Genomic DNA, 25869 nt, shown 5'->3' on the forward strand with positions numbered 1-25869 from the left:
CTGTATAAACTTTTGTTGTTCACATCGACGCTGTTCAACATTTGATCTCACGAAATTCAACAAACATCACCAGCGCACGAGAATGCGTTATACCTACTTCTATTTCAGATATTTACTTCTATTTCAGGCTACGATAGGCAGATACTTTCCAAATCAGCAATATTCAACTATATCATATAACTGCAGTGTAATAGGAACTTGAACCAGGTCATAGGTCAACGCAAGTTGGACATGAATCCCGTTCTGGGCTCCAAACGTTGTTGTATTTTTTTTGCCTCAATGAACGATCTATGAACAACCACCACAATATATACGATCGTAGGTGTCCCTCTTCATCACCATTGTTTGTTGCCCCCCCCCCCCCCATCACCATCTAGACTTCCCCCAATCACCATCGTTAGTTTCCCCCCTCCTCAACACAATGGTTAGTTGTCTCTCCCCATCACCATCGTAATTTCCCCAGCCATCATAATCGTTCCCACTCCCACCCCCCCCCCCCCATCATCATTATCGTTAGATGCAACCCTCCCCTCTTCCCGGTGATAGACTAGATACGACGCTATTATAACTTAGCAGGATAGATACAAAACATTTGATCGTGCACACATATGTTTCCTTCCTTCAGTGTGTAGTACAATGTACATATATCTCTGGATGTATTTGGTTACTTAAACTTCATATATGGCCCCATGTTCATCGATACGATTGCTTGGTTGATATGGTTCCATAAAACTTAGATATATTACCACATAAAAGGCACTTGAGGACAGAAAACTTAATGTAGCCATGCAAGATTTAAGTCAATATAAAACCATATATAAAATCCGCTGCAAACTGGTTTTGCCAACTATAGACATCAGCTTTATTTACATGACTTTACGCTTTGTCGGGTAAGATCAGGTACACTGTACAGCATGATTTAGTAGTTATCAAATCTTTATCGTAGTAGCAACCCGCAAGTTATATTAAAGTATAAATTGAGCAGCGGAAGGCAAATTAAATACGTGCTCTGTACTAATACTTCGAGATTAGCATTCCACGTATGTATTCTTTTGAATAAGGCAAGTTACTTTCTTTCTAAAGTTAAATTTTGATACAAAGTCCATGCAGATGACAGATCATAGTTGCACAGTTATCAGTATTAAGTTTTACGGAACCGCAGTTTTCGTAGTTACAGGAGAAACGTCCACTCGGAGAGATCTATAGCGGTATCACTTATCAAAGGTTTGGCCTAACTGAAGGCTATATCCATGCCATATAAATCTGTATGTCTGTCTGCTATCTGTTAAATAAGGATTTATACTGCTGAATATTGATTGGGCAAGTTTTGTTAAGTATAAAGAATGATTTATTGGGCAGTTATTCAAATGTTATCCATAGATCGTACATAATGTACACGCGATTCTATGTAATTACCAATTCAGTTACACTATTTATTCTCGGTCTTCATTTACAGGAGATTTACCGTTACCTGGCTTGCATGCTGTGATTATCTTTTATCAATCTCAAAATGTCTTTCGACGACGTTTTGAAAGATATAGGAGGCTTTGGTATATTTCAATGGAAAATCATTACCTTGGTAACCATCCCACCGCTGGCACAGTGCGCTATCCTGCTTTCTCAAGTCTTTATAGCTGGAGATGGCAATCATTGGTGTAAAGTAAGTCAGTGGCAACAAGAGGATTGTTGGCAATGGAATATGACGATGGAACAGTGCAGCGACTTTAAGAAGACACTTTCTATCCCTATGAATGATGATGGGACGTGGAGTCAATGTTCAAAGTTCAACGTGAGTGGAATGGATCTTGCAACCGCCTTCGAGCACAGGAATTGGACGGGCGGTGAAGTTATCAGCTGTGACGAAGGGTGGGAGTTCGACAGAAGTGTGTTTCACAGCACGATTGGTGAAGAAGTAAGATCAGGCATAACAGCCTTTCAACTTTCCAACAAATCCGTGCAAAGTTTATTACGTACCGTACCGCCCCATGAATTCCGCCCCCCCCCCCTTCGTCCATTTCCATGGAAACCTGATACCAGAATAAACTTGGTTGATACATAACCTCACACGTGGTATGCAGATCCATTTTGCACTTGGCTTTGAACACTTGAAGCCGTTTTAAAACATCTATTGAAAATGCGAGTAAATTTGACCTGGAAAGAAATCTTGTTATGTTTCACTAGTAACTCTATAGTTTGCAATGAAAGGTACCTGCGGTCAGATATATTTATGGCCACCAGTGAATTGGTAAACCAAATCTATGCCAAAGAAACGCCGCGGCCATGTTTTTACATCCACCAACAAATACCAGAGCCGTTATAAGTAGCCAATGCGACTGATTCAAACAATTAGTCAAGTTTCATGCATGCTTCTCATTATGGACCAAATAGGCTCCTGCTATGAACTGTAGAAAAAGTTTCTTCGACAATGGTTCATTTTACGTGACGTGTCTTTGTTTTTGTGGGAGGTGATGGGGAGTGGGGAGACCAGGAATCGACATTTCCCTGTTACCTTTCATGTTAAAGAATGTGATCCCTCTGTTTGACTGATTTCTCTTCCATTTATTACTTATTGATATTGATATTTATCCATTATTTAACATAGTGGGAACTGGTTTGCGAGAAGGCAGCAATACCCAATCTCATTCAGTCTGTATATTTCTTTGGATATCTGGTGGGAAGTATTGCTTTCGGCCGACTAGCTGATAGGTGAGTCTAACATTTAAATCAGATATTATGTATATGTTTTGTCGAAGTGTTGGGGTGATATATTATTAATAAGAAAAACCTCTGAACTATTCTTTAAATATTAAAGCTGAAATGCTTGTAAGTTGAGTAAAAAAACAAAACAGGATGGATATGATAAAGTAAATATGCTAGAAAACCCTAAAGTGATAGGTGCAATTTTATGAAATCTATATTTATTGTATTTATTTAAAATTCCCATATGGATGCAAAGAGTTAACACAACGTGAAAATATGGGATGGTATCATAATTTAAGGTAAATGATATAGTAATCACGAGTTTCTATAGTAACATTGCATAAATCACGAGTTTCTATAGTATTCACGAGTTTCTATACTAACCTTTCTTAAATCAAGAGTTTCTATAGTAACTTTGCATAAATCACGAGTTTCTATAGTATTCACGAGTTTCTATAGTAACATTGCTCAAATCACGAGTTTCTATAGTAACCTTGCTTAATTCAAGAGTTTCTATAGTAATCATGAGTTTCTATAGTAACCTTGCTTAAATCAAGAGTTTCTATAGTAATCACGAGTTTCTATAGTAACCTTGCTTAAATCAAGAGTTTCTATAGTAACATTGCCTAAATCAAGAGTTTCTATAGTAATCACGAGTTTCTATAGTAACCTTGCTTAAATCACGAGTTTCTATAGTAACCTTGCTTAATTCAAGAGTTTCTATAGTAATCACGAGTTTCTATAGTAACCTTGCTTAAATCAAGAGTTTCTATAGTAATCACGAGTTTCTATAGTAACCTTGCTTAAATCAAGAGTTTCTATAGTAATCACGAGTTTCTATAGTAACCTTGCTTAAATCAAGAGTTTCTATAGTAACATTGCCTAAATCAAGGGTTTCTTTAGTAATCACGAGTTTCTATAGTAACCTTGCTTAAATCACGAGTTTCTATAGTAACCTTGCTTAATTCAAGAGTTTCTATAGTAATCACGAGTTTCTATAGTAACCTTGCTTAAATCAAGAGTTTCTATAGTAATCACGAGTTTCTATAGTAACCTTGCTTAAATCAAGAGTTTCTATAGTAACATTGCTTAAATCAAGAGTTTCTATAGTAATCACGAGTTTCTATAGTAACCTTGCTTAAATCACGAGTTTCTATAGTAACATTGCTCAAATCACGAGTTTCTATAGTAACCTTGCATAAATCACGAGTTTCTATAGTAATCACGAGTTTCTATAGTAACCTTGCTTAAATCACGAGTTTCTATAGTAACCTTGCTTAAATCAAGAGTTTCTATAGTAATCACGAGTTTCTATAGTAACCTTGCATAAATCACGAGTTTCTATAGTAACATTGCTTAAATCAAGAGTTTCTATAGCAATCACGAGTTTCTATAGTAACCTTGCTTAAATCACGAGTTTCTATAGTAACATTGCTTAAATTACAAGTTTCTATAGTAATCACTAGTTTCTATAGTAACCTTGCTTAAATCACGAGTTTCTACGGTAATCACGAGTTTCTATAGTAACATTGCTTAAATCACGAGTTTCTATAGTAATCACGAGTTTCTATAGTAATCACGAGTTTCTATAGTAACCTTTCTTAAATCAAGAGTTTCTATAGTAACATTGCTTAAATCAAGAGTTTCTATAGTAACATTGCTTAAATTACGAGTTTCTATAGTAATCACGAGTTTCTATAGTAACCTTGCTTAAATCACGAGTTTCTGTAGTAACCTTTCTTAAATCAAGAGTTTCTATAGTAACATTGCTTAAATTACGAGTTTCTACGGTAATCACGAGTTTCTATAGTAACATTGCTTAAATCACGAGTTTCTATAGTAATCCCCCTTTCAGTGTCGAAAAAATGTTAAAACTGTTGTATTTTTAGCAGGGAAATTTTGTCAGTGCTCTTTTGATCTTTAATACTCGTCAGCTCTGTTAAGTCGATTATAATCGTAGTAACATTCAGACCTACTGATTCAACCACTTACTTAGTTTGGCAGATGCAATTAGCTAAATTTAGCCTATCGCCTATTACGAGCCTACAGTTGGACACTGTGTAATAAAATACATATTGCCTACCAAACCGCACTCGATGGAGTGTCACAGACCGTATACACAACGACGTCGACAACTTTCGTTCTCATCCTTTCTATGATTCGTCCTAAGTTGTTGCACGAACAGCATGTTTTGAAGCTAAGCTAGCAATCGTACGTGATACGCACATCCTATATATAATTATTACACTGCTAGTACACTGCGATAACGATATTTGTTTTTAGGCCACTGCACATCTGGCTGTCTCAAAAAATAGAAAGTTTATATTGTCCGTCAGTTAAGTTCGTCAAATGTATTAAAGTCCAGACGTTGGACAATAAACAAGAATCATCCTACTGGGAAAATTGTAAAAGAGCACTATGTTTGCTTTCTGATATAATATGTAAAAGAATTCAAACGGGAAACAAAATCTGCTGATAATATGATATCATATGATAATGATGAAACTGGCAAAACATTGCACCAGATCGCATCTAAGGACATTCAATTGTTCCAAAATATATCAAACCCCTTAGACCCCTCCCCCATATCAAATTCCTGGCTACGTCGCTGCACTGTAGCCTGTAACTGTTAGTGTTAATATCTTCTCAATCAAGGTGACCACTGCCGTATTGCCCTAAAATATACCTGAATCAATAATGGTAAGTTGGGCTCTGATGTTGAAACCTATATAAGTACATTACTACCACCTTCAGCATTGAAATATTACCTGTATTCATTATACACATTTGGAATGCTATCCAGTGACCATTCAGTTTGTTTGATTCTTTATACCGCAATCGAATTGTTATTTAAAACAGAGTGGTAAAGCCTTTTGCGTTGTGTTTTTATGTTTAATATCAGGATTGGACGCCACTATACGTTTATGTTAGGCTGTACGGCATCCGGGGTGTTTGGCATACTTACGTCACTCTCCCCAAATGTCATCGTCTTCACCGCATTGAGATTCATCACAGCAGCTGCCTCGTATGGGACAACTCTCATGTGCTTTGTAATTGGTAATAAAAAATAATATTGACTTTTTACAGAAAAGATATACGTAATGTTGATCTTTAACCTCATCTCCTCCATGACTTTACTCTTGGCATCCTAATTTTGTTAAAGTGAATGTCCAAAGTTCACAATTTAGTTTGAACTTGAATGGACTGACGGTGTAGTAGGAGTTCGCGACATACTTATTCGCACAATTTAGGCCAAATTGACCTTTGACATCAACTGGCCTTTGTCCTCGACCCTAAACACCAAAGTCTGCAATCTGCAAAATCTCAAAATTTTCAAATTCGTCTCATCATTCTTGACATATCGTGTGTTTTTAATGACTTTTTCCCTACATATTGACAAGCAGAAAAAAATGGTTAAAAACCAATGGTAAATATATTTGACCTCTGACCCGAAACCAATGACGTCATCAATCATACAGGCACAACCGTTACATGATGAGGCACCTATCCACCAAGTTTGAACTTTGATCTGACTTACAGTTTAAGATAATTTAAGGCCTCTTTCTTTTGGCACAGTTTAGGACAAATTGACCTTTGACCTACCTGACCTCGACCCTTTACAACTTCATATAAGTACTATTTTAAAACTTTTCCCATCATTCCCTACATATGTTGTGGTTTAATGAACATTTCCCATGTTAACAGAAAAAAGCAGAAAATGGCTAAAGCCAGTTTTTATGTTTATTCACCTCTAGCCTTAGACCTATGACGTCATCAATTATGCAGGTAGGAGGAGTTCGCCTAATTTAGGCCAATATATAACCTATATTGACCTTTGACCTCGACTCTTAACACCTAAATTTGTCCTATTTTAAAATTCGTCTCATAATTCTCTACATATTGTGTGGTTTAATTAATGCCGTTGTCTTACATGCTGACAGCAGATGGCTATAAATGGCTATAAATGGCAAATATTTAGGTTTCATGACTCTGATATATGACGCCATAAATCATACATGCACCTATGCCCACCAAGTTTGAACATGATCGGACTAAACGTCTAGGAGGAGTTCGCGACACACTATTTTACCCACACAAGCACGCGCACACACCTTCCTTGCATTTCTGGTGTGGGGATGAAGTACAATATCTCATCTCCCTTAGGGAGATGAGGTAATAATTATTGTGAACCTTACAAAATGCCTTCTCTCTTGGTTTCATATGACAGCGTCGGAAATTGTGATCCCATCGCAGAGGGTATATACAGGAGTGGTCATGTGGATGCTTTTTTCAGTTGGCTACTTCTTTTTGTCCGGAACGGCTTTCGTTACTTATAGCTGGCGGATTCTTGTTGCCATCATCGCAATACCATATTTGGCTATGATAGCGGCTTTCCCGTAAGTATGATTTACGCAGGATAAGTAACAGCTGTTTACAAACGTGACCTCACCTTCAAAACTAAAGTTAAATTAAGAACATTATGAATATTACTACACTGGTCATTTCCATTTCCGAATATTGTGTTGTGCACATTTATGGTTGACTAATGCCACAGTATTCCAATATCCAACTGGTTATTGCATAAACTTAAATGGAGTTCATATTTGTGCTCAATGGAATAAATATCATAAGGAATATAAAGAAGATAATTCAACTTCATTACCAGATTCCTGACTGAGTCACCGAGGTGGTTGCTATCACGTGATAAGGGAGAGTCTGCAGAGAAAATCATCAGAAAGATCGCCAGAGAGAACAAGAAGGAACTCAAAGAAGATGTCCTGGGAAAATTAAAACGCGGTGTGAGTAAAATGAGTGATTGCATTAAGTTTCAAGTTTCAACAACTATATTTCGGTCACGTATTTTCAGTATATATAAATTTACAGCAGTGAAAGACAGGGGGATAACCCACAAGAAGCCGAGCAAAGCTTATAAGCGTGGATCCCCCCTAGAACGGAAAGTGTATAGGCTATAACTTTAATTAGTAGATCGTATATAAGAATAATAATCGAAAACCTAAGAACACTTAACAAAACAAACAGAAGTAGCAAAAGCCAATTAACCAGAAATATCTTGTCCAAAGAAAAAAAAATCAGTTTTCTTTTGAAGGTGCAAGAGGAAGCATAGCGGTAATGAGTAATATTAATAGGAAGGGAATTCCAAACCCGAGGAGCAACATAACGAACTATGTGAAGGGATGGCTGAAGTCTAGACAGTGGTGTACTTATAATGTAAGCGCATCGGGCAACATAACGAACTATGTGAAGGGATGGCTGAAGTCTAAACAGTGGTGTACTTATAATGTTAGGGCATGGGGCAACATAATTAACATTGTGAAGGGATGGCTGAAGTCTAAACAGTGGTGTACTTATAATGTTAGCGGATTGTGCGACAAAACGAACATCGTGAAGGAATGGCTGAAGCATAAACAGTGGTGTACTTATAATGTTAGCGGATCGGGTTCGCGATTTTTTTTTCAAAAAGAGGAGGAGTGTGTTGGCGATAATGTTTGTTAAAACTATAACGGATAACTCCTTTTTGTAGGATCATATCATGGCTGTAACTTGGACGGATAAGTGGAGGCCCAAACAATATTTCCATAAGATAAAAGGAAGAATGAGGGTGATGTAAAGAGTGATTAGAACTTTCCTAGGAAGGTTTGAACGGAGACGACCGATGATTTCAATGCTCTTATAGATACTTTCTTAGTGCCTAACTTATGTCATCTCTCCAAGAAACATGTCTGTTAATCAAACTCCCCAAGAACTTGGCAACATTAGAAAAGTGGTATTTCGGTATTACAGAGATTAATTGAATGAAATATTTGGATCAATTGGTTTTTTAATTTAACTGAACAAGACGGAAGTAGTCTTTTTAACATTAAGGGAAAACTTATTTACACAAAACCGCCTGTGGTCCTTTACGAATTTCCGTCTGAAATAATTTCAAATTGACAAATACTTGAAGTTATGACTCGAATAAAAAATGTTTGTCATCGGCGTAAATAATAACATGCAATAATTTATCACTAGCCCTGTGTATATCATTAACATATATTATGGAAAAGAAGCGGGCCCAAACTAGACCCTTGAGGAACACCACATCTTAATTTACGATAATTAGAATTACATTTCTGGTTGTAAACAAATTGTTGTCTATCAGAGAGTTAGTTTTTCAACCATCTAAGACGTTGCCTCTTACTCCATAGTGTTCAAGTTTACTGAATAAAATATTATGATGAAGAGTATCAAACGCCTCAGACAATCCAGAAATGTGCCCGAGACAAAATGTCTCTTTTCAAATGCATTCGTAATCATATATCAGTCAGATGGCTTAGAAGGACATGCGAAGTTGAACGACCAGGAAGAAACCCGAACTGATAATTATAGAAAACGTTATGCTTCTTTAGAAAACTATATAATCTTTGAAATGTTATTTATTCCAATATTTAAGAGTAGCATGGAAGAACTGAAACTGGTCTGTTATTTGTGAAACATGACATAACGACTTACAGATACAATTGGCAACATACTTAACAACAACAGGTTGAGACGTAGAATCCGCTCCTCATCTGATACCACCAAGACTCATGATTCCACGCTCAAAGCGTAAAACTGGTGATAAATCTTTTCAAGTTATTGGTCCCCGACTGTGGAACCAGCTGCCTTTGGGTATACGTGTGGCGTTTTCCGTCTCGGTCTTCAAAGGTATCATGAAAACATATATTTTCTGCGCAGTAAATTTGTTTTTATTTGCTTGTGTTTAGGCTTGCTGTTTGTTTTTATTGTTTAGTTTATACTTGTTTCTGTAAAGCGCTGTGATCTTATAGAGCGCTCTATCAAATACCTAGTAATAATAAATAATAATCAAACAGGTGAGATTTCATCATAACCAGCGGAAGAGTATTTCAATGACATAATTTGGTTGAGAATGTCATCACTCGTTTCAGGATCTCCTAAATAGCAATTGAGGTTAACTGAGTTAACTTTTGGAATATTCTTGTTAGTCTCGGGGTCAATATCAGTAAAGAAAGTATTAAAGACAATGCTGGATTTAATATTACGTTACCATCATGTCGAATTTTCTCGATATGGTCAAAGCAAGACTGACCGTTCAGGATAATCTTTATAGAGCGCCATGTTTTCTTCACATGCTTTTCACGATTTGCAAATAAGTCCTGATAATACAATCTTTTGGTACCGTACATCTTGTAACTGATGTTAACCAATTACGAAAACGTTTATAGACACTAAGAATTTTGGGAGTACGACATTTCAGGTTCTTTGTATACAACTTTTGTTTGTCATGACCTGAATTCGGAAAATAGCTACGGTGTTGGCTTGGGGCACTACTTGACCGTATAGTGGTAAGTGGAGTTTTCATGGAAATCCCTAAAAGTATACCAGTAAAGGCATCATAGACATTGTTAGGATCGTTCTCACTTTAGACATAGGCCCATTGTTCACTTAACATAATCGATTCAAATTTTTGGGAATACAAATTTTCCTCTGGGCGGCCAAATTTTTCTCTGTAGATTTACATTGACTAGCCTAGAGATGAACATCAGAGAGTATGAAAACAGGTAGACGTTTAAACTCCATTGTACTAGCATTGCAGGCCGATGTTGGTCTCAACCCTCTCAATCTTCTCACACAAATTTAAATGCATTTTCAAATAATATTATCCGTATCTATGAAACCAAAGTAAAGCACATCCTAAGCTACGGGAGCATCTTCCTGCTTGCCATCTCTAATTCCAACAAATAAGTTCTAAACAGAATCCATACCACAGCTTATCGCCTTGCACTTAATATCTCTACTAATATCGGTCCTTCACACGTTCTTCATGCAGGAAATACAAGCCCTATTTTCGTTTCGTTTATTTGGTTTATCACTTCATGTATAAACACAACAGATCCAACATAACATAAATTGTAATTACAGAAATTATATTTACATGAGGTGAAAGGAAGTGCACAGAAACCCTTCAGGTGCTTGAAGATATGCATCCTATAGACAATAAACAAACACATCGAAAAATTAACAACTACGAAGACTAGTATAGAAAAGAGACAGATTGTTTTAAACCACAAAGTAGAAAATGTTCCTGCTTATTTACCAGTTGTAGTTGCAGAGCCTCATGGATCTCAGTACAGGCGCGTATCCAGGATTTTCTAACACATCATCGTATCTCCTGTGGATCATTGCTTTTGTATGTATAGGTGATTCTATACGTCGCGGCCCCACTTTTCAAGGTTTTAAGCCCATTATTTGTTCAGAATTTGAAAATTCACATTTCTCGTGAATAAATTCACTTCAAAACATACCCATTATGTTGCACAAAATTTCATCTATGGACAATCAATATAGAAAAAAAACCTCCTTCAACCCCTAAGAGACCGGTCAAAATTGCACGAGTAGAGGCAAGTATGATGAAGAATGTTGGTCGGGGAATTTTCGAAAATTCAGACACAGTTAATTTATTGGTATATAATAATATTAAAGCCTCTTATAACGGCTACTATAGAACTTCGTTGAAGGACATGGAAAAATACCTGATATTTCCGAAACCGAACACTACACACATAGACAGTTTGGAGGCTGTTCATCCTGGAACGACAGTTTCATGCTCACTGATATGATATGATATCTGCTGTTTGCTTTACAAATTCAAATAATTAAAATGAGACTGAAATAAATAACTGTTATCTGTTAATTGTGCAATGCCCCACGTTCTTTTCCTTTCGAAAGACGCATAGTTTCAATTTCATTACACACTGAAGACTTCGATTCTCTATCTGCCTTCAGTTTAGGGAAGATCTTGGGACTTTCATCCCTAGATATCGCTAGATATAGCTAGATATCCATATATCCAGTACAGTTTGTGGAAAGTACCTTTGCATTTAACATTGGATTTGTGTGGTACAAACTATGATTGATCATGGCCCATTTGGGGGCCCTTTTTTAGTGTGTCTGTTAGCCAGTTTGTAGCAGCAAATTTGTCTGGCATGATGATTTCCATAGTCTGTAAGATCAACCCGAACATTCCAAACCGATTTTGAGTGGTACCTTGCATATTAAATCTGGGTCAATGCTACGCTAACGGGCATTTGGGCCATATTTGGGGGCGTCTGGCGGGCCCTTAGCAGCAGAAAATTTGTCTGGCATGGGCCATTCAGTACTTTGTGGCATACATGCATTAAGTTGACATTGGTTTCAAGTGGTACCTCGTCCATTTGATCAAATGCATTTTTAGGGGCCCTTTTGGGGCGTCTGGCGGGCCCTTTGTAGCAGAAAATTTGTCTGGCATGATGATTTCCATAGTCTATAAGATCAACCCGAACATTCCAAACCGGTTTTGAGTGGTACCTTGCATATTTAATCTGGGTCAATGCTACGCTAATGGGCATTTGGGCCATATTTGGGGGCGTCTGGCGGGCCCTTTGCAGCAGAAAATTTGTCTGGCATAGGTCATTCAGTACTTTGTGGCATTCATGCATTAAGTTGACATTGGTTTCAAGTGGTACCTCGTTCGTTTGATCAGATGCATTTTTTAGGGGCCCTTCTTGTCTGGCGGGCCCTTTGCAGCAGAAAATTTGTCTGGCATGGGCCATTCAGTACTCTGTGGCATTCATGCATTACGTTGACATTGGTTTCAAGTGGTACCTCGTTCGTTTGATCAGATGCATTTTTGGGCCCCCTTTAACCGGCCCCAGGGGCCACATGCAGCAGAGCGACCACGGCAGACATCCACTTTTGGATATACTGGGTTTTTCCACAAATGTTCCAATACTCAGATATTGGTATCGCGTTCGTTTGATCAAAGTGCACTGGGCTGCCGGGCTACTAATATAAAAGGCTAAAAATGTTAACATGATAGGATATCATATCAAATACATCTACGCATGCAACAGTTCATACAAACAACGAGATAACAACCCAACTACAACAAACATTCTAAGTGTTCGGATGGAATGTATAAAGCAGCACGGTAAATAAATGAGTTTCTGTAAACTTACATTCGGTATTTTGTGGGGATTTCTGCTCGATTTGTGCAGGAGACATTTTAGTACAGTATATAAAGGGTGACTCTGATCTCTGTTAATCTTATCAGCCATTCTTGTAAAATCAGTTCTTGCAGCAGCATTTACTCTTTTTTTTTTTAAAGTTTATTGTAATCTAAATTAGTTATAGCTGATGTGTATTTAAGAAACTTAATTCTTCTTTCTTTGATTTCTTGCGATATAAAATGGTACCAGAAAATTCACTGCATAGGTCACATGTGCCAGGGTAGAATAATAGTATTGAAACATTTTCCTTAGCAGTATGGTTACGCGAAAACGGGGAAGACTTGTTATCGATGAAGTGTGTGAAGGTTTATACTGCATCAATACCGTAAAACCGTTTGAATTCGACCGATTGATATTTTCTCTTCTCAGGTATATACCAACTGTCACTGAAAGGCGGCAAACGAAGCCTTTTGCGAAACAAAAACGACATCGTTCGATGATAGCTTTCAGGCGTTCAATGTTATTTTAAATTTGTTAATTTATGTCTTTAAGTCTTTCAACAGTAATTGAAATTGAAAGTAGTTATTTTGAGATATCGCCTTAAAGGGTGTGAAGACTCGCGCAAAAGAAACGTCAACTGCCGGTAATCTGACCTAGTTTCGAATGAGATGTAACAGAAGTGTTAGACACCACCATTTGTGTAACTTGTTGATATTGCCCTGGATTTTCATGGAAATTTTATACATCACGGTAATTTTTTCGCTTTCAAAAAGGAAATTTTTAAAACATTGCAGAACTCGTAATATCGTATGTCTAATTCTCTGTATGTGTTTTCGAGCGCAGCTGCTTGAAATCGGTTTTCTGGTTTAAATATCAATCTTCGCACAATGTTTGAGTTCCGGATCCAGCTTGATAATAATTTCAATAAGCGAGCATATGCGGCAACTTGGCGTCTGTTGACTCGAGCTGCCCTTGTAGTTTGTTTCGGAATTTCCTTGTAGCTCTTAAAGTCAGCAGAATTAGAAAGAAATCTCGCCCACCAGAGATTGTGAATACACATGGTATGAAGGAAAACATTCTGGAATCACAGTAATAAGCAGAAAAGGAAAAAATGATCTGTTACCGTTACTAGGTTGCCGGATAGTTGTGGACAAAAATGTATTGCGTAGTTCGAAGCCTGTCTTGTGATATATTCTCCAAAGTCTGGCCTAGAGGCTTGACCTAAGTTATAAGAAAACTGTTCACCTAATGCAAGCATCTTTTTTTAAAATATTTTTATATCCTTTTAGGATGGGAATTCTCTGCCGGCTAAGAGTGGTAAACTGCTGGACTTGATACGTGTACCAACTATGAGGTGGTATATGATTAGCATGTGTTACAGTTGGTGAGTCACATGTTATAATTTGTCCTATAACAATTAAAAACACTGTTGAGTCAGACCAGCTCCCGTATGCTTTGCGCCATCATAGTCATTAAATGAATAGTCCAGGTCAAAAATTTCGCTCTCATATATTAAAGAGGAACATAATCGAAACATTCTGCTGAAATTTGCACTCAATTCCTATGTGCAGTTTTTGAGATATTGACAGTTGAAGTTGCCGCCTTTCGTACCAAAAGTGAACTTGGAGCAAACAGGTGTGACGTCATAGTTGCAAACTGATAAATAATGTTTTGTTTTCCTTTCAAATGTACCTCTAATCATTTGCTCCACAATTGGATGCATCCATAATGTGAATGTACTATAGGGATTGGTATTTTATAAACTTCACATCCTCTTTATAACTTTTATAAACTTCACATCCTCTTTATAAACAAGTAACCCAATCCAATCCAAGGTGAAATCAATAGATTGAAAAATAAAGAAAAACAAAACATTATTTGTCAGTGTGTAACTATGACGTCACTCCTGTTTGCTCCAAGTTCACTCTTGGAACGAAAGGTGGCAAATTCAACTGTCAATGTCTCAAAACCTGTACATAGGAATTGAATGCGAATTTCAGCAGAATGCTTAGATTATGTCCCTCTTTAACATATCAATGCAATTTGAATTATGATTACGTGCACCATCGTGTATAGGCCTAGAGCTACATATACTAATATGAATTTATTTCTTGTCCCTGAAATTACAAACAACTTGAAACGTTGGTAGTGTTACAAGTCGATATTCTCAACTTTAACATCAGGTGAATATATTCTTCTTCTTTAAGGTTTGTGCAGGGATTTGTTTACTTTGGTCTGACTTTGGGTACATCCAATCTAGGAATAAACGTCTACTTCGCATTCTGCCTCTCGGGAGTGATGGATATTGCAGCTCATTTCTTGAGCATCTTTACAATGAAGACATGTGGAAGAAGATGGTCAGCTTCATTCTTGATGCTTCTTGCTGGAATATCTTGTTTTGGGTCGGTCATTGCTCGTAGGTATTCTCACTAGCTCAGTTGTGGTGTAGTCTTTGTTAATGCTAAAGAGGTTGTTGTCCGTCCACGCGCTTAATATTCATATCAATATGAACTCCCCCCTCCTTCTCCCATTGCCCCCCATCACTCCTCTTCTCATAGCTCTCTTCCACCTTTTTTCTCCACACCTTTCTGTCTTTGTCCTTCTCCAGTTTATTCCCTACCCCTTCCCTTCATCCTCTCTTTGTCCCTCCACTGTTTATCTCCAACTTCTCATCTTCCCCTGTTGGTTTCTTTCTTTCTTCTCTCCATCCCTTGTCTGCTAATACCCGTACATCTATCTCTTTGTGTTCACAATGCTCATTAACCAGGCCAACTTACTTTTACACATTCTTCTACACAGGATCTCTAGTGGATAAGCAGTTTGCTAACAGTTTTATTTTATTTTAATATGAACTCTACTACGTTTCTGAAGTCTCTATATCTGTAATTGAAAATTTAAGAATGACTTGTACAATATGATATGACTTTTAATGGATTCTTTTGCACAGCTCTGGGACCTTGGCGAGTGGCCGTGGCAACAATCGGTAAATTAGCCATCGCTATATCTTTTGACATCGTTTACGTATATGCCGGAGAAATATTACCAACACCCCTCAGGTAGTCTACCTATTGATACTAATTAACATCTTGAGAACTATTTATGTATTGTTACTGAATAATATCTTGATACTGACTTTTAAAGTGACAGACTACTCATTAGTATATTGATACTGATTTGTATATTGATACTGATTATTATCTTGATAATGATTTATAGTGACCGGCTACTAATTAGTATCTTGATACTGACATATATAGTGACAGGCTACTAATTAGTATATTGATACTGATTTGTATAGTTACATCGATAATGGTCTTGACAGTGATTTATATCTTGATACTTAGTAATATCTTGTTATCCATTTATATAGTGATATTGATTAATATCTTGATACTGCTTTGTATATTGATACTGATTATTATCTTGATAATGATTTAAAATGATTGGCTACTAATTAGTATCTTGATACTGACATATATAGTGACAGGCTACTAATTAGTATCTTGATACTGAAATATATAGTGTCAGGCTACTAATTAGTATATTGATACTGATTTGTATAGTGACATCGAAAATGGTCTTGATAGTGATTGATATCTTGATACTAATTAATATCTTGTTATCCATTTATATAGTGATATTGATTAATATCTTGATAGTGATTTATATCTTGATACTAATTAATATCTTGATATCCACTTACATAGTGATACAGATTGATATCTTGATACTGAATTGTATAGTTAATTATACTGATTACTATCTTGATACTGAATTGTATAGTTAAACTGATTATTATCTTGATACTGATTTATAAAGTAATACTGATTTATATAGTGACACTGATTTATATAGTGATACTGACTATCTTGAGACTGATTTATACAGTGATACTGAGTAGTATCTTGATTTAGATTTCTATAGTGGTACCGACTTTCATAATGACACTGATTAGTATATTGGTACTGGTCAGTATATTCATACTGTTTCTAAAGTGATACTGATACATAGTGATACAGATTGATATCTTGATACTGAATTGTATAGTTAATTATACTGATTAGTATCTTGCTACTGATTTGTATACTGATATTGATATTGATATATATATATATATATATTTATATATATATATAGTGATACTGATTTATAGAGTGATACTGATATATATATATATATGTAGTGATACTGATTTATAAAGTGATACTGGTTTACATTGTGATACTAATATATATATATATATATATATATATAGTGATACTGATATATATAAATATATATATATATATATATATAAATATATATATATATATAGTGATGCTGGTTTACAAAGTGATACTGATATATATATATATATATATATATATATATATATATATATATATATATATATAGTGATACTGATTTATATAGTGATTCTGGTTCATATAGTGATACTGGTATATATAGTGATACTGATATATATATATATATATATATATATATATATAGTGATACTGATATGTATATATATATATATATATATATATATATATATATATATATATATATATATATATATATATATATATATATATATATATATAAATATATATATATATATATATATATATATATATATAGTGATACTGATATACATATATATATATATATATATGTATATATATATATATATATATTGTGATATTGATTTATAAAGAAATACTGATTTAATTAGTGATACTGATATATATATATATATATATATATATATATATATATATAGTGATACTGATATATATATATATATATATTTATATATATATATATATATATATATATATATATATATATAGTGATACTGATTTATAAAGTAAGACTGTTTTACATAGTATTTTCTTGGTAACATCTTTGCTATTTTCCTCATTTCTTATTTGTTTCATACATTTACCAGGGCTGTAGGTGTGGGAGTATGTAGTGTTGCAGCTCGCATAGGTGGTATTGTAGCACCTCTTCTCCTCTACCTAGGAACGATATTTGAATCTCTTCCGGTTATATTGTTTGCTACCTCATCTATCATCGGCGGTTTCCTAATCTTAATCCTACCAGAGACAAGCAACCAACCTCTTCCAGATACAATCGAGGATACGGTAAACCGTAAACGCGCCAAGAAACTCAAAACGTAAGAAAATATTTAAAAGGTGCGGGTGGGGTGGGGTGGGTGGGATTGGGGTGGCAGGGTGGGGGTGGGTTAAGGATCAGAGGATGTTAAGGTATTTCTTATAAAACAAGAAGAAAGAAATAAGTTACATTCCAAATACTTGTGGGTAGTTTTTGGTTTCGATGATAATCGTAACCTTTGTAGTCATGCAGGCGGATATGGGCGTGCGTGGGTGTGTGTGTGTGTGACGCCTTGCTTGTAAACACGATATCTCAAATAGAGAAGCTTGCAACATTCTCATATTTGGTGTGTAGTAGTAACACATTACGTAGAAGTATCTTATTGCCTTTAGAGGAGGTCGGTCATTTCAGGTCACCAGAGGTCAAATTGTGAAAACCTTGTTAACACGATATCTCAAGAAGGGTAGCTTGGGCCAATCTCATTTTATGTAGTTGCGACACATCGAGTTCAAGGTCCCTTTGTTTTTGTTGAAGGTCAAATGTCAAATTGGAGTCACCAAGATCAAATTGTGGAAACCTTGTTTTATAATCTACCGTATCTCCCACCAACCTACCTTTCTTAATAACATGTGCGTTTCGCATCTTTAGAATAGGAGAGGCTGTTGGCAATTGGAAATTAGCTTAAGGGCATCCGTAGATATGAATCAAGACGTCTCGACCAAAAAATCTCCATTGACTTACGTGGCTGTTTAAATGCCTGTGCAAAAGGTGTGTAATGAAACGTTGTACTGTTAGTACATACTTAATGTATTGAAATGGACGATATCATTGTGAATAATTGGTATCATATCATTGCTTCCGTTGTTGAAGTTTTCCCGTCGTATTTCGCAATTGTCGTGATTCAGTGCCAAATTAAAACTTCAGGTTTGGATATAGAAACATTGATGTAATAACATGTAATAACATGACCAGGCGCCGTTAAAGAAAACTAAATGTCGCCTAGTTAGATGTTTCAGAGGCAAACCAGGCTCAAAATCTTGGGGACCAGGTGGTAAAATTCGCCCAGCGCCTGCTTAATGTACAGCTTATATGTTTACTGGCACATTGAGTAGAAGAAGCCTGTTGTCTTTCGTAGAGATCAATCTGTGTGCTGAATTCAAGAACTGTTTCCATCTCAGTCATCAGCTGCCAATGTGAATATTGTTTGTCCTATCTCAGTGCTGTTTGTAGCATTACTTAGATTGAAGTATGTTATTCATCCTGGCTATACCCTACAACATATGTGTCGCATTCATATAAGATTAATGAATCACACTGCAGTTTTGCTGTCTGGTTCTAACATACATGGCTTAGATCTTTCAGAGTTATTAATAACTGTAACATACGGTGTACATTTGTGCTTGAACATCGCTATGGGAGTGCCATGTTGACTCCTCTTTCGGTGAATGGTGAATTGGGGGGGGGGGGTGGGGGTTGGGTGTTAAGTTATTTGCCAAACATAAAGGCGTTTAAATAAGACTCTAAAAATCCAAAGAAGCTATTAGCCATTCCAAAGTCACTGATTAGAACTGTTTCGACCGGATTTTTACATCCCTTGACTAGTCTAATGCGCGTTATGCGTCACAATAATATATATTTGGTGACATTTACATTTATGTAGGTGATAGATATGAAACAGTATTACTTATAATGGCTAGGAAGGATTTTTCTTAAAAGAGGACGGAACTATAGAAGACCGTGTTAATAACTTTGGAAGTCTGGACAAAGTGAATATGTCACATGTTACAACCATTTACGCATGGCGTACTGTTTCAAAATGTGGGGCCTTGTGGTAAATTTCAAATGTAATTGTCTCTCAACCTGTAAATCAGATGAGTGTATGCTTTGGTGAAGTATTATTTTGTAATTTCTGGGTTCTCTATATGATCCATATCAAAAATCATTATACAATTCTGTAAAGACAAAACCCAGAATAGTGTCTCAGTTTCCTTTATAGAAGTTGGTAAAAGTTATTACCGATCAAACGTCATATCACCATATTTACAGTGTTTGGTTAACAGATGATGTTAAAGGTTCTTGGTGCCGCTGGTAATCATTCTATGTGAAACATTACGAGACAATGTACTCAAATTGGAACAAAATATTATCTTTCCAGGTCGGAGAAACAAGAATACACCGAGATTAAAAGGACTGAAGACACTACAGTGTGAACGTATGGACTTTCTCCGTTACTCACACTATTATTGGTTTAGGTATTGCCTGGTATTCCTTGACGTGGATGAAATGATACCTACTAAGTGATAAATTTCATATAATACAACTTTGGGAGAAATTCCTTGTCCATCAAATACAGTACGGTATGTTGACCTATCATCAAGTTTTGCAACATATTCTGTACTCGGGGTTTTCACTATGATTTGACAATCAACAGAACTTACTATTGTTTTATATTGTTTGAGTCTAATTAACTATTTGAGGTAAAGGTGGTTATTTCATACATTAAGAATGCTGAAATCAGCGATGAAGTGTGCTGTATATAATTATATAATCTGAGTCCCAAATAGAACCACAATGATGTGTCGTAATATTAATTATTCGATTGTTGTGGGCACGAATTGCCTCCTTTTCCTGCTCAATTGTTACTCGTGATAGTTTTCACATTTTCTATGAAAACAACGTAAGATTATTTTCTATCAGAGCACCCACCGCTCTTCTTTTTTTTATTGGCCTCTGCAATCTGAAATACTTCCCAGCATTGCAACGCCAAAATATTCTCCGTCCTCGGTGAAAAAGACGGTTTTGGGCAAGTCAAACTAGATGAGGAAAGCAGTTACCAGACGGAAGGTACAGACGGTAGCGTATGCCATTCGGTATTGCTTCGGCTTCAGAGGAATACCAGTAGAAAGAAGAAAGAGAGGAAAATGAGAAAAAGAGGGAGTAGAAGAAAAAACGCCAAGACACCGGGAAGAGAAAGAGGAACAGAGACATAATTACAGTGCTATATATGATCCCTATTTTCACGATAGCATAACGCGTGAAAACAGAATGGCCAGTGGGTGAACAATAATAAACCTGAATAGTAACCTAGTGTTGCGCGAGTAGCTATTAATATCTACTGAATCGGTGTAACAGTGTCGGTACATTTAATTAAAGCTGTGTGTAAATGAGGAAACAGGTGGTGTAGGTCACTGACGGACATACATGACAATAGGTGTAACTCGTATACAAATCATGAATAAATCACTCAAATTTTAAATGTGACCGCGAAGACTACAATACCCAGACCAAGGTAAATTAATTTAAGCATGCATTCTTAGTGTAAGCCTAACCATACATAAGGATTAAAGGGGAGAAATCCCAGACCATCATAATGAACTTATATCACCGAGGTCCTTGTGATGAACTTAACCTTTAAATATCTAAGTCCATTATCTTGCACGATACGGGAGTAAATTGGTTTTTTCAAAGTCGTTGCATGGAGCTATTTTCTTGGCCAATGTGTAATGTCATAGTGCCACTTGGGATGGTTGGGGGGGGGGGGGGGATATAATTGAATTATTTTAGTTTCCTCTCTCATTTTCAATGTGAATGTTAACAGTTCAATAAACAATACCAGTTTTATGACAAATTAAAACATGCATACAGGAGCTCATTCCCACTTTAGACTTTCTTCCAGTCTCCAATTTCATATCTAAGTTTCATATCATTCATATATAGTGTCTAGTTTGGCTTATGCTGTGTCTTTCTTAAACCAAAATGCCAAGGAAAATGTTTTCAATCATATTATTCTACCCTGGCACATGTGATCTATGTATTGCCTGTCTGGTACCATTTTATATTGCAAAACAAAAGCAAAGAAAGAAGAATGAAGCTTCTTAAAAACAGATCAGTTATATTTAATTAAGATTACAATATACTTTTAGAGAAAGTAAATGCTGCTGCAAGAACTGAGTTTACAAGAATGGCTAATAAGATTTACAGTGATTTACAGTGATCAGAATTTATTACCCACAACACTGTGTCCATAGCAGCAATATACATCTCAGGTCCAGCTCAGTGGCGGAGCGTCCATACAGTCAAGGGGCGAATGCCCCCCCCCCCCCTGACGGACTCAAATGGACTGCTAGCGCCCTTTTCAGCTTTTTACCACTTTTTACATATTCGCGATTATTGAATTTATTATTGCGCTCTCATCTTCTTATTGACATTTGTCACATTTTGTTGGTGTAATTTTCTGGAACAAATGCTCTAACGGTGGTCTTGTGATGAAGCGCATGCACTTTCAACACCCATATAAACTTCAGATTTGTCACAAATGGCGATGACACCTATTTATTCTTCGTTTATCTGCAAATTAGCAAGGCCCGGAAAGGGTAATTTCCGGCGATCTAAAGGGAGTATCTTGACTCAAAAAATTTCTGTACGCTCCGCGCCAACCTGTGGTGGCGCTCCGCTTAGATAGTGTCGAAAGCGCCCCTAGAGACCATTCTCGCTCCTCTGACCAATAACCCTAGCTCCGCCACTGGTCCAGCTAAAGATAACAAGGTATCTCGTTTCATTACTGTCTGCATTTTGTAGGGACAAGCAGAAAACTTCACTTGCAAGCAACGGAAAGTGAACTTTTTCAGAGCGCGGCACGCGGCTTAATTGGGGCGAGTCTTCAATGCCTAAGTATATATAGTTGTCTGAGTATTTTAATGGCTTTGTCAATTATTAATAGTATATATTCGACTATTCAAAACAATCCCTATATTATCGCTTTAAATTGACAAAAAGATACGCTTCTTGACCAAAATGAAAGAAAAAAAAAATCGTTTTTTCCTTCCCGCAACTAGATCTCTGGTATAAATAAAATACTCAACAATAACATCACATACTACGTCATATGTTTATGATAGGTCGCCTGTGCCATACTTATAACTCATCGCCCCGTTGGAAGGATGAGATATTCTTTGTCTTTCCTTTGCCAGTTGGGCCATATACGGCTATGTCAAATTTCATGAGTAGCTAGGGTTCACCCATGGTGGGGTACCCCGGGTGATCGGAAGTCCATGACTGAGGGAGGGTCAAAAGTGTGTGTGGATATGTCAGTCTGGGCCATAGAAATTGAACTTGGAAGAACGCTGACACAGTGTATCAACGTGTTTAAGCAGTGAAGCCTTGAAAAAAGTGAGGGCGCTTTGCGTTGTACGGCAACACGCCAGATCATTTGTAAGTCTTCATATAGATACATTGTGCAGTGTGTGTTCCGTAGGCGAGTGTCACAGATGGTTTGAAATTGAGGGGGCTATTGTAGTATGACTGAGATGCTGAAGGGAAGATTGGCTCTAGAGCGGAACGAACTTTCGGAACACCCTATAGTAAATATATGGATAATAATAAAACTGCTGACTTTTTTTCAATAGGTAACCGAGTGAAAATTTGAACTTTCTCCATGTAAATATTAGGAGTCTAAGTAAAAATTATGAAGCTTTACTGCAACTTCTTTCTTCATGCAAGCACAACTTTTCCGTTATGGCTATTTCTGAAACATGGCTACATACCACTAGTCCCGTTGAGCTATTTGATATACTAAGAGTATACTTTTATTCACCGGGACCGAAATTATTCAACCGGTGGAGGAGTGGCTATGTATGTCAATAATTTATTTACCTTTTCTGTTTATGATGACATCAGCAGTTATGTAAAATGACAATGTCAATATTACTTGTTTTGAATCCATGTTTATTAAATTATGCATCTCTAAAACAAAATCAGTAAATGTAGGGATTGTATATCGACCACCCAATCTTAGTATCAATCAATTCAACACTGATTCATTACAATCAGCTGCAGTGTTTGTTCAAAAACGTGCTACATTTTTTAGGCAATTTGAATATTAATTTTCTAGAGGTTGATATATGTAGCGGATTTTATCAACATGTTATATTCGTTTTCACTGGTACTTACCGTTGATAAACCAACTAGGATATCTCCTACATCTGCTACACTCATAGATAATATATTTACTAATGATCACAAACATAATAGCTCATCAGGTATTATTATCTCTGATGTCAGCGATCACTTACCAATTTGTTTAGTAACGCTGGTTGGTCTCAAAGACAATGTTCAGTCTTATAAGACCACTCTTTCACAATGAAGCGTTATACTTCTGATAATAATATTGACCGTCTTAAACTTCACTTGCGTCAGGTTGACTGGTCTTGTCTTACAAATGATGATGTTGACGACGCGTATAATTCCTTTATGAATATTTTTAATGACCTTTTTTATGAAACTTGCCCTCCTATTAAAACAAAGCTTGGTTGTGGTAAATCCTATACTCCTTGGATTACTAACAATCTTTTAAAATCTATTCATAAAAAATATTTTATATAGGAAGTACTTGTCTATTCCTAGTCAAAGCAATAAACTGATCTATACTACATATAAAAATATTTTAACACAATCTATTAGAACAGCCAATGTATTATATTTGAACTCAAAGTTTGATCAATATATAAGGGTAACATAAAAGGGACATGGAGAGTAATAAACCAAGTTATGAAAAGGAATTGTAAAAAAAATACACTACCTGATCACCTTATAGAGAACAATGTCAAGGTTACAGACAGTCTCATACCTATGTTAATTTTAGATGCTAAGTTATTACCCATGTTTACAAAACAAAAAATTAATAAATGTGTTAGCAATACCAGTTGTGTCTGACAGACACAACTGGTATTGCTAACACATTTATTAATTTTTTGTTTTGTAAACATGGGTAATAACTTAGCATCTAAAATTAATATAGGTATGGAAAGTTTTTTAAAGGAATCTTTTGAAAATTCTTTTTTTCTTTTTCCTACAAGCTTAGGTGAGATCATCAAAGTTATAAATCATCAGGATAATAATAAGGCAGCCGGTTTTGATAATATTAAGGTAAGTATTATAAAAAAGTGTATGGACGAGGTTGGTGAAGCCCTTGTCCATATATCGTCAACCTTTCGCTTAGTTCAGGAGTGGTACCTCAAAATTTAAAAACAGCTAAAAGTCCTGCCACTATATAAATCAGGTGATGTTACAGATGAGAACAATTATAGACCTATTTCTCTTTTACCCTTTCTTTCCAAGATCCTTAAAAAGATAGTTTTTAATCGAATTTATTCTTATCCTTGCCAAATATAATATACTAGTGATAATCAATATGGGTTTCGTCCAAATCATGCAACATATCTGGCGGTTATTGATTTAAATCGACAAAGTCGCAAATGCTTTTAACAATAAACACTTTGGGATTGGATTTTTTTTGGACTTCAATCATGACATCCTCTTAAGAAAACATTCTCATTATGGTATGAGAGGGACTGCTTTAAGTTGGTTTTCTAGCTACCTGAGTAATAAACAACAGTTTGTAACTTTTAAGTCTAGCTCTTCCACCATGAATTCAATTACATGTGGAGTTACCCAAGGGTCTGTTCTTGGTCCTCTACTTGTGTGTTTTATGTTGGTGGCCTGACCTTGATAAGCTCTGCTTCTGCTAGGTCTCCCCCACTTCACATCATTTGTATATATCAATTGTTTAATTTCTATGGAATGTATTTGTATTGTATATTTAAATATTATATGTTCACTTTGTTAATGTTATGGTGAAGTGGAAATAAATAGTTTTCAATTTCAAAGAGAAGGATTGTGTTTGCAGTTTCATGTAGCCTTTTATTGGCAATATAACTGGGGATATTAAGGCATATTCTAAGGGCTTTATTATGATTAAAATTTAATTTTGAGATTTGAGTCTTAGAACAACTAAGTAATACTGCCGTGATAATAGGTTAAAATTTTGAGATATGTATTTGTAAATGAGTGTGTGGAGGGAGACAATTAAGATTACTTAGACTTTTAAGTGAATTTAAGATTCTCAAGGCTTTCCCGGTATGATGTTGATATGTTTTATTCTTAAATTAAGCTTATTGTCCAGAGTAATTGCCAGGTAAACAGCTTCTTTACTGGGAGTGTTGTTGGTGGTGGATAGATTAATGTGTAATCCTCAGTCGAGTCATTTGAGTAGGGATACTTAAAG

The 25869-nt window shown here is 35.9% G+C and overlaps 1 protein-coding gene and 1 long non-coding RNA gene across 3 annotated transcripts in view; one reads left to right on the forward strand and one right to left on the reverse strand.

Annotated features, from left to right (window-relative positions):
- The window catches only part of LOC139962482 (uncharacterized), a 63803-nt gene extending 39331 nt beyond the window's left edge, over positions 1-24472 (reverse strand). Inside the window, exon 1 of the long non-coding RNA XR_011791250.1 lies at positions 23631-24472. This is a non-coding gene — a long non-coding RNA (uncharacterized lncRNA). The remainder of the gene's footprint in view (positions 1-23630) is intronic.
- LOC139962480 (organic cation transporter protein-like) lies at positions 792-24178 on the forward strand. Of its 2 annotated transcripts, none has more exons than XM_071962474.1 (11): positions 792-890; positions 1457-1912; positions 2603-2706; positions 5603-5757; positions 6929-7097; positions 7367-7499; positions 13997-14091; positions 14915-15123; positions 15655-15763; positions 17641-17868; positions 19963-24178. In XM_071962474.1, the coding sequence occupies exons 2-11, from the start codon at positions 1511-1513 to the stop codon at positions 20015-20017; spliced, it is 1659 nt and encodes a 552-aa protein (XP_071818575.1). In that variant the 5' UTR covers positions 792-890; positions 1457-1510; the 3' UTR covers positions 20018-24178. The 2 variants fall into 2 exon arrangements, with proteins under 2 accessions (XP_071818575.1, XP_071818574.1); XM_071962473.1 differs by lacking the exon at positions 792-890 and adding an exon at positions 901-1040.
- Positions 24473-25869: the final 1397 nt, after the last annotated feature.

Source organism: Apostichopus japonicus, chromosome 21, assembly GCF_037975245.1.
Source record: "Apostichopus japonicus isolate 1M-3 chromosome 21, ASM3797524v1, whole genome shotgun sequence".
Taxonomy (NCBI): Eukaryota; Metazoa; Echinodermata; class Holothuroidea; order Aspidochirotida; family Stichopodidae; genus Apostichopus; species Apostichopus japonicus.

What these genes read in the sequence shown, in the direction of transcription:
- LOC139962480 (XM_071962474.1), top strand. Translation starts at nt 1,511, where the DNA reads ATGTCTTTCGACGACGTTTTGAAAGATATAGGAGGCTTTGGTATATTT. An exon ending in ACAGCACGATTGGTGAAGAA is followed by an intron (nt 1,913 to 2,602) that starts GTAAGATCAGGC and finishes TATTTAACATAG; the next exon opens with TGGGAACTGGTTTGCGAGAA. An exon ending in TTCGGCCGACTAGCTGATAG is followed by an intron (nt 2,707 to 5,602) that starts GTGAGTCTAACA and finishes GTTTAATATCAG; the next exon opens with GATTGGACGCCACTATACGT.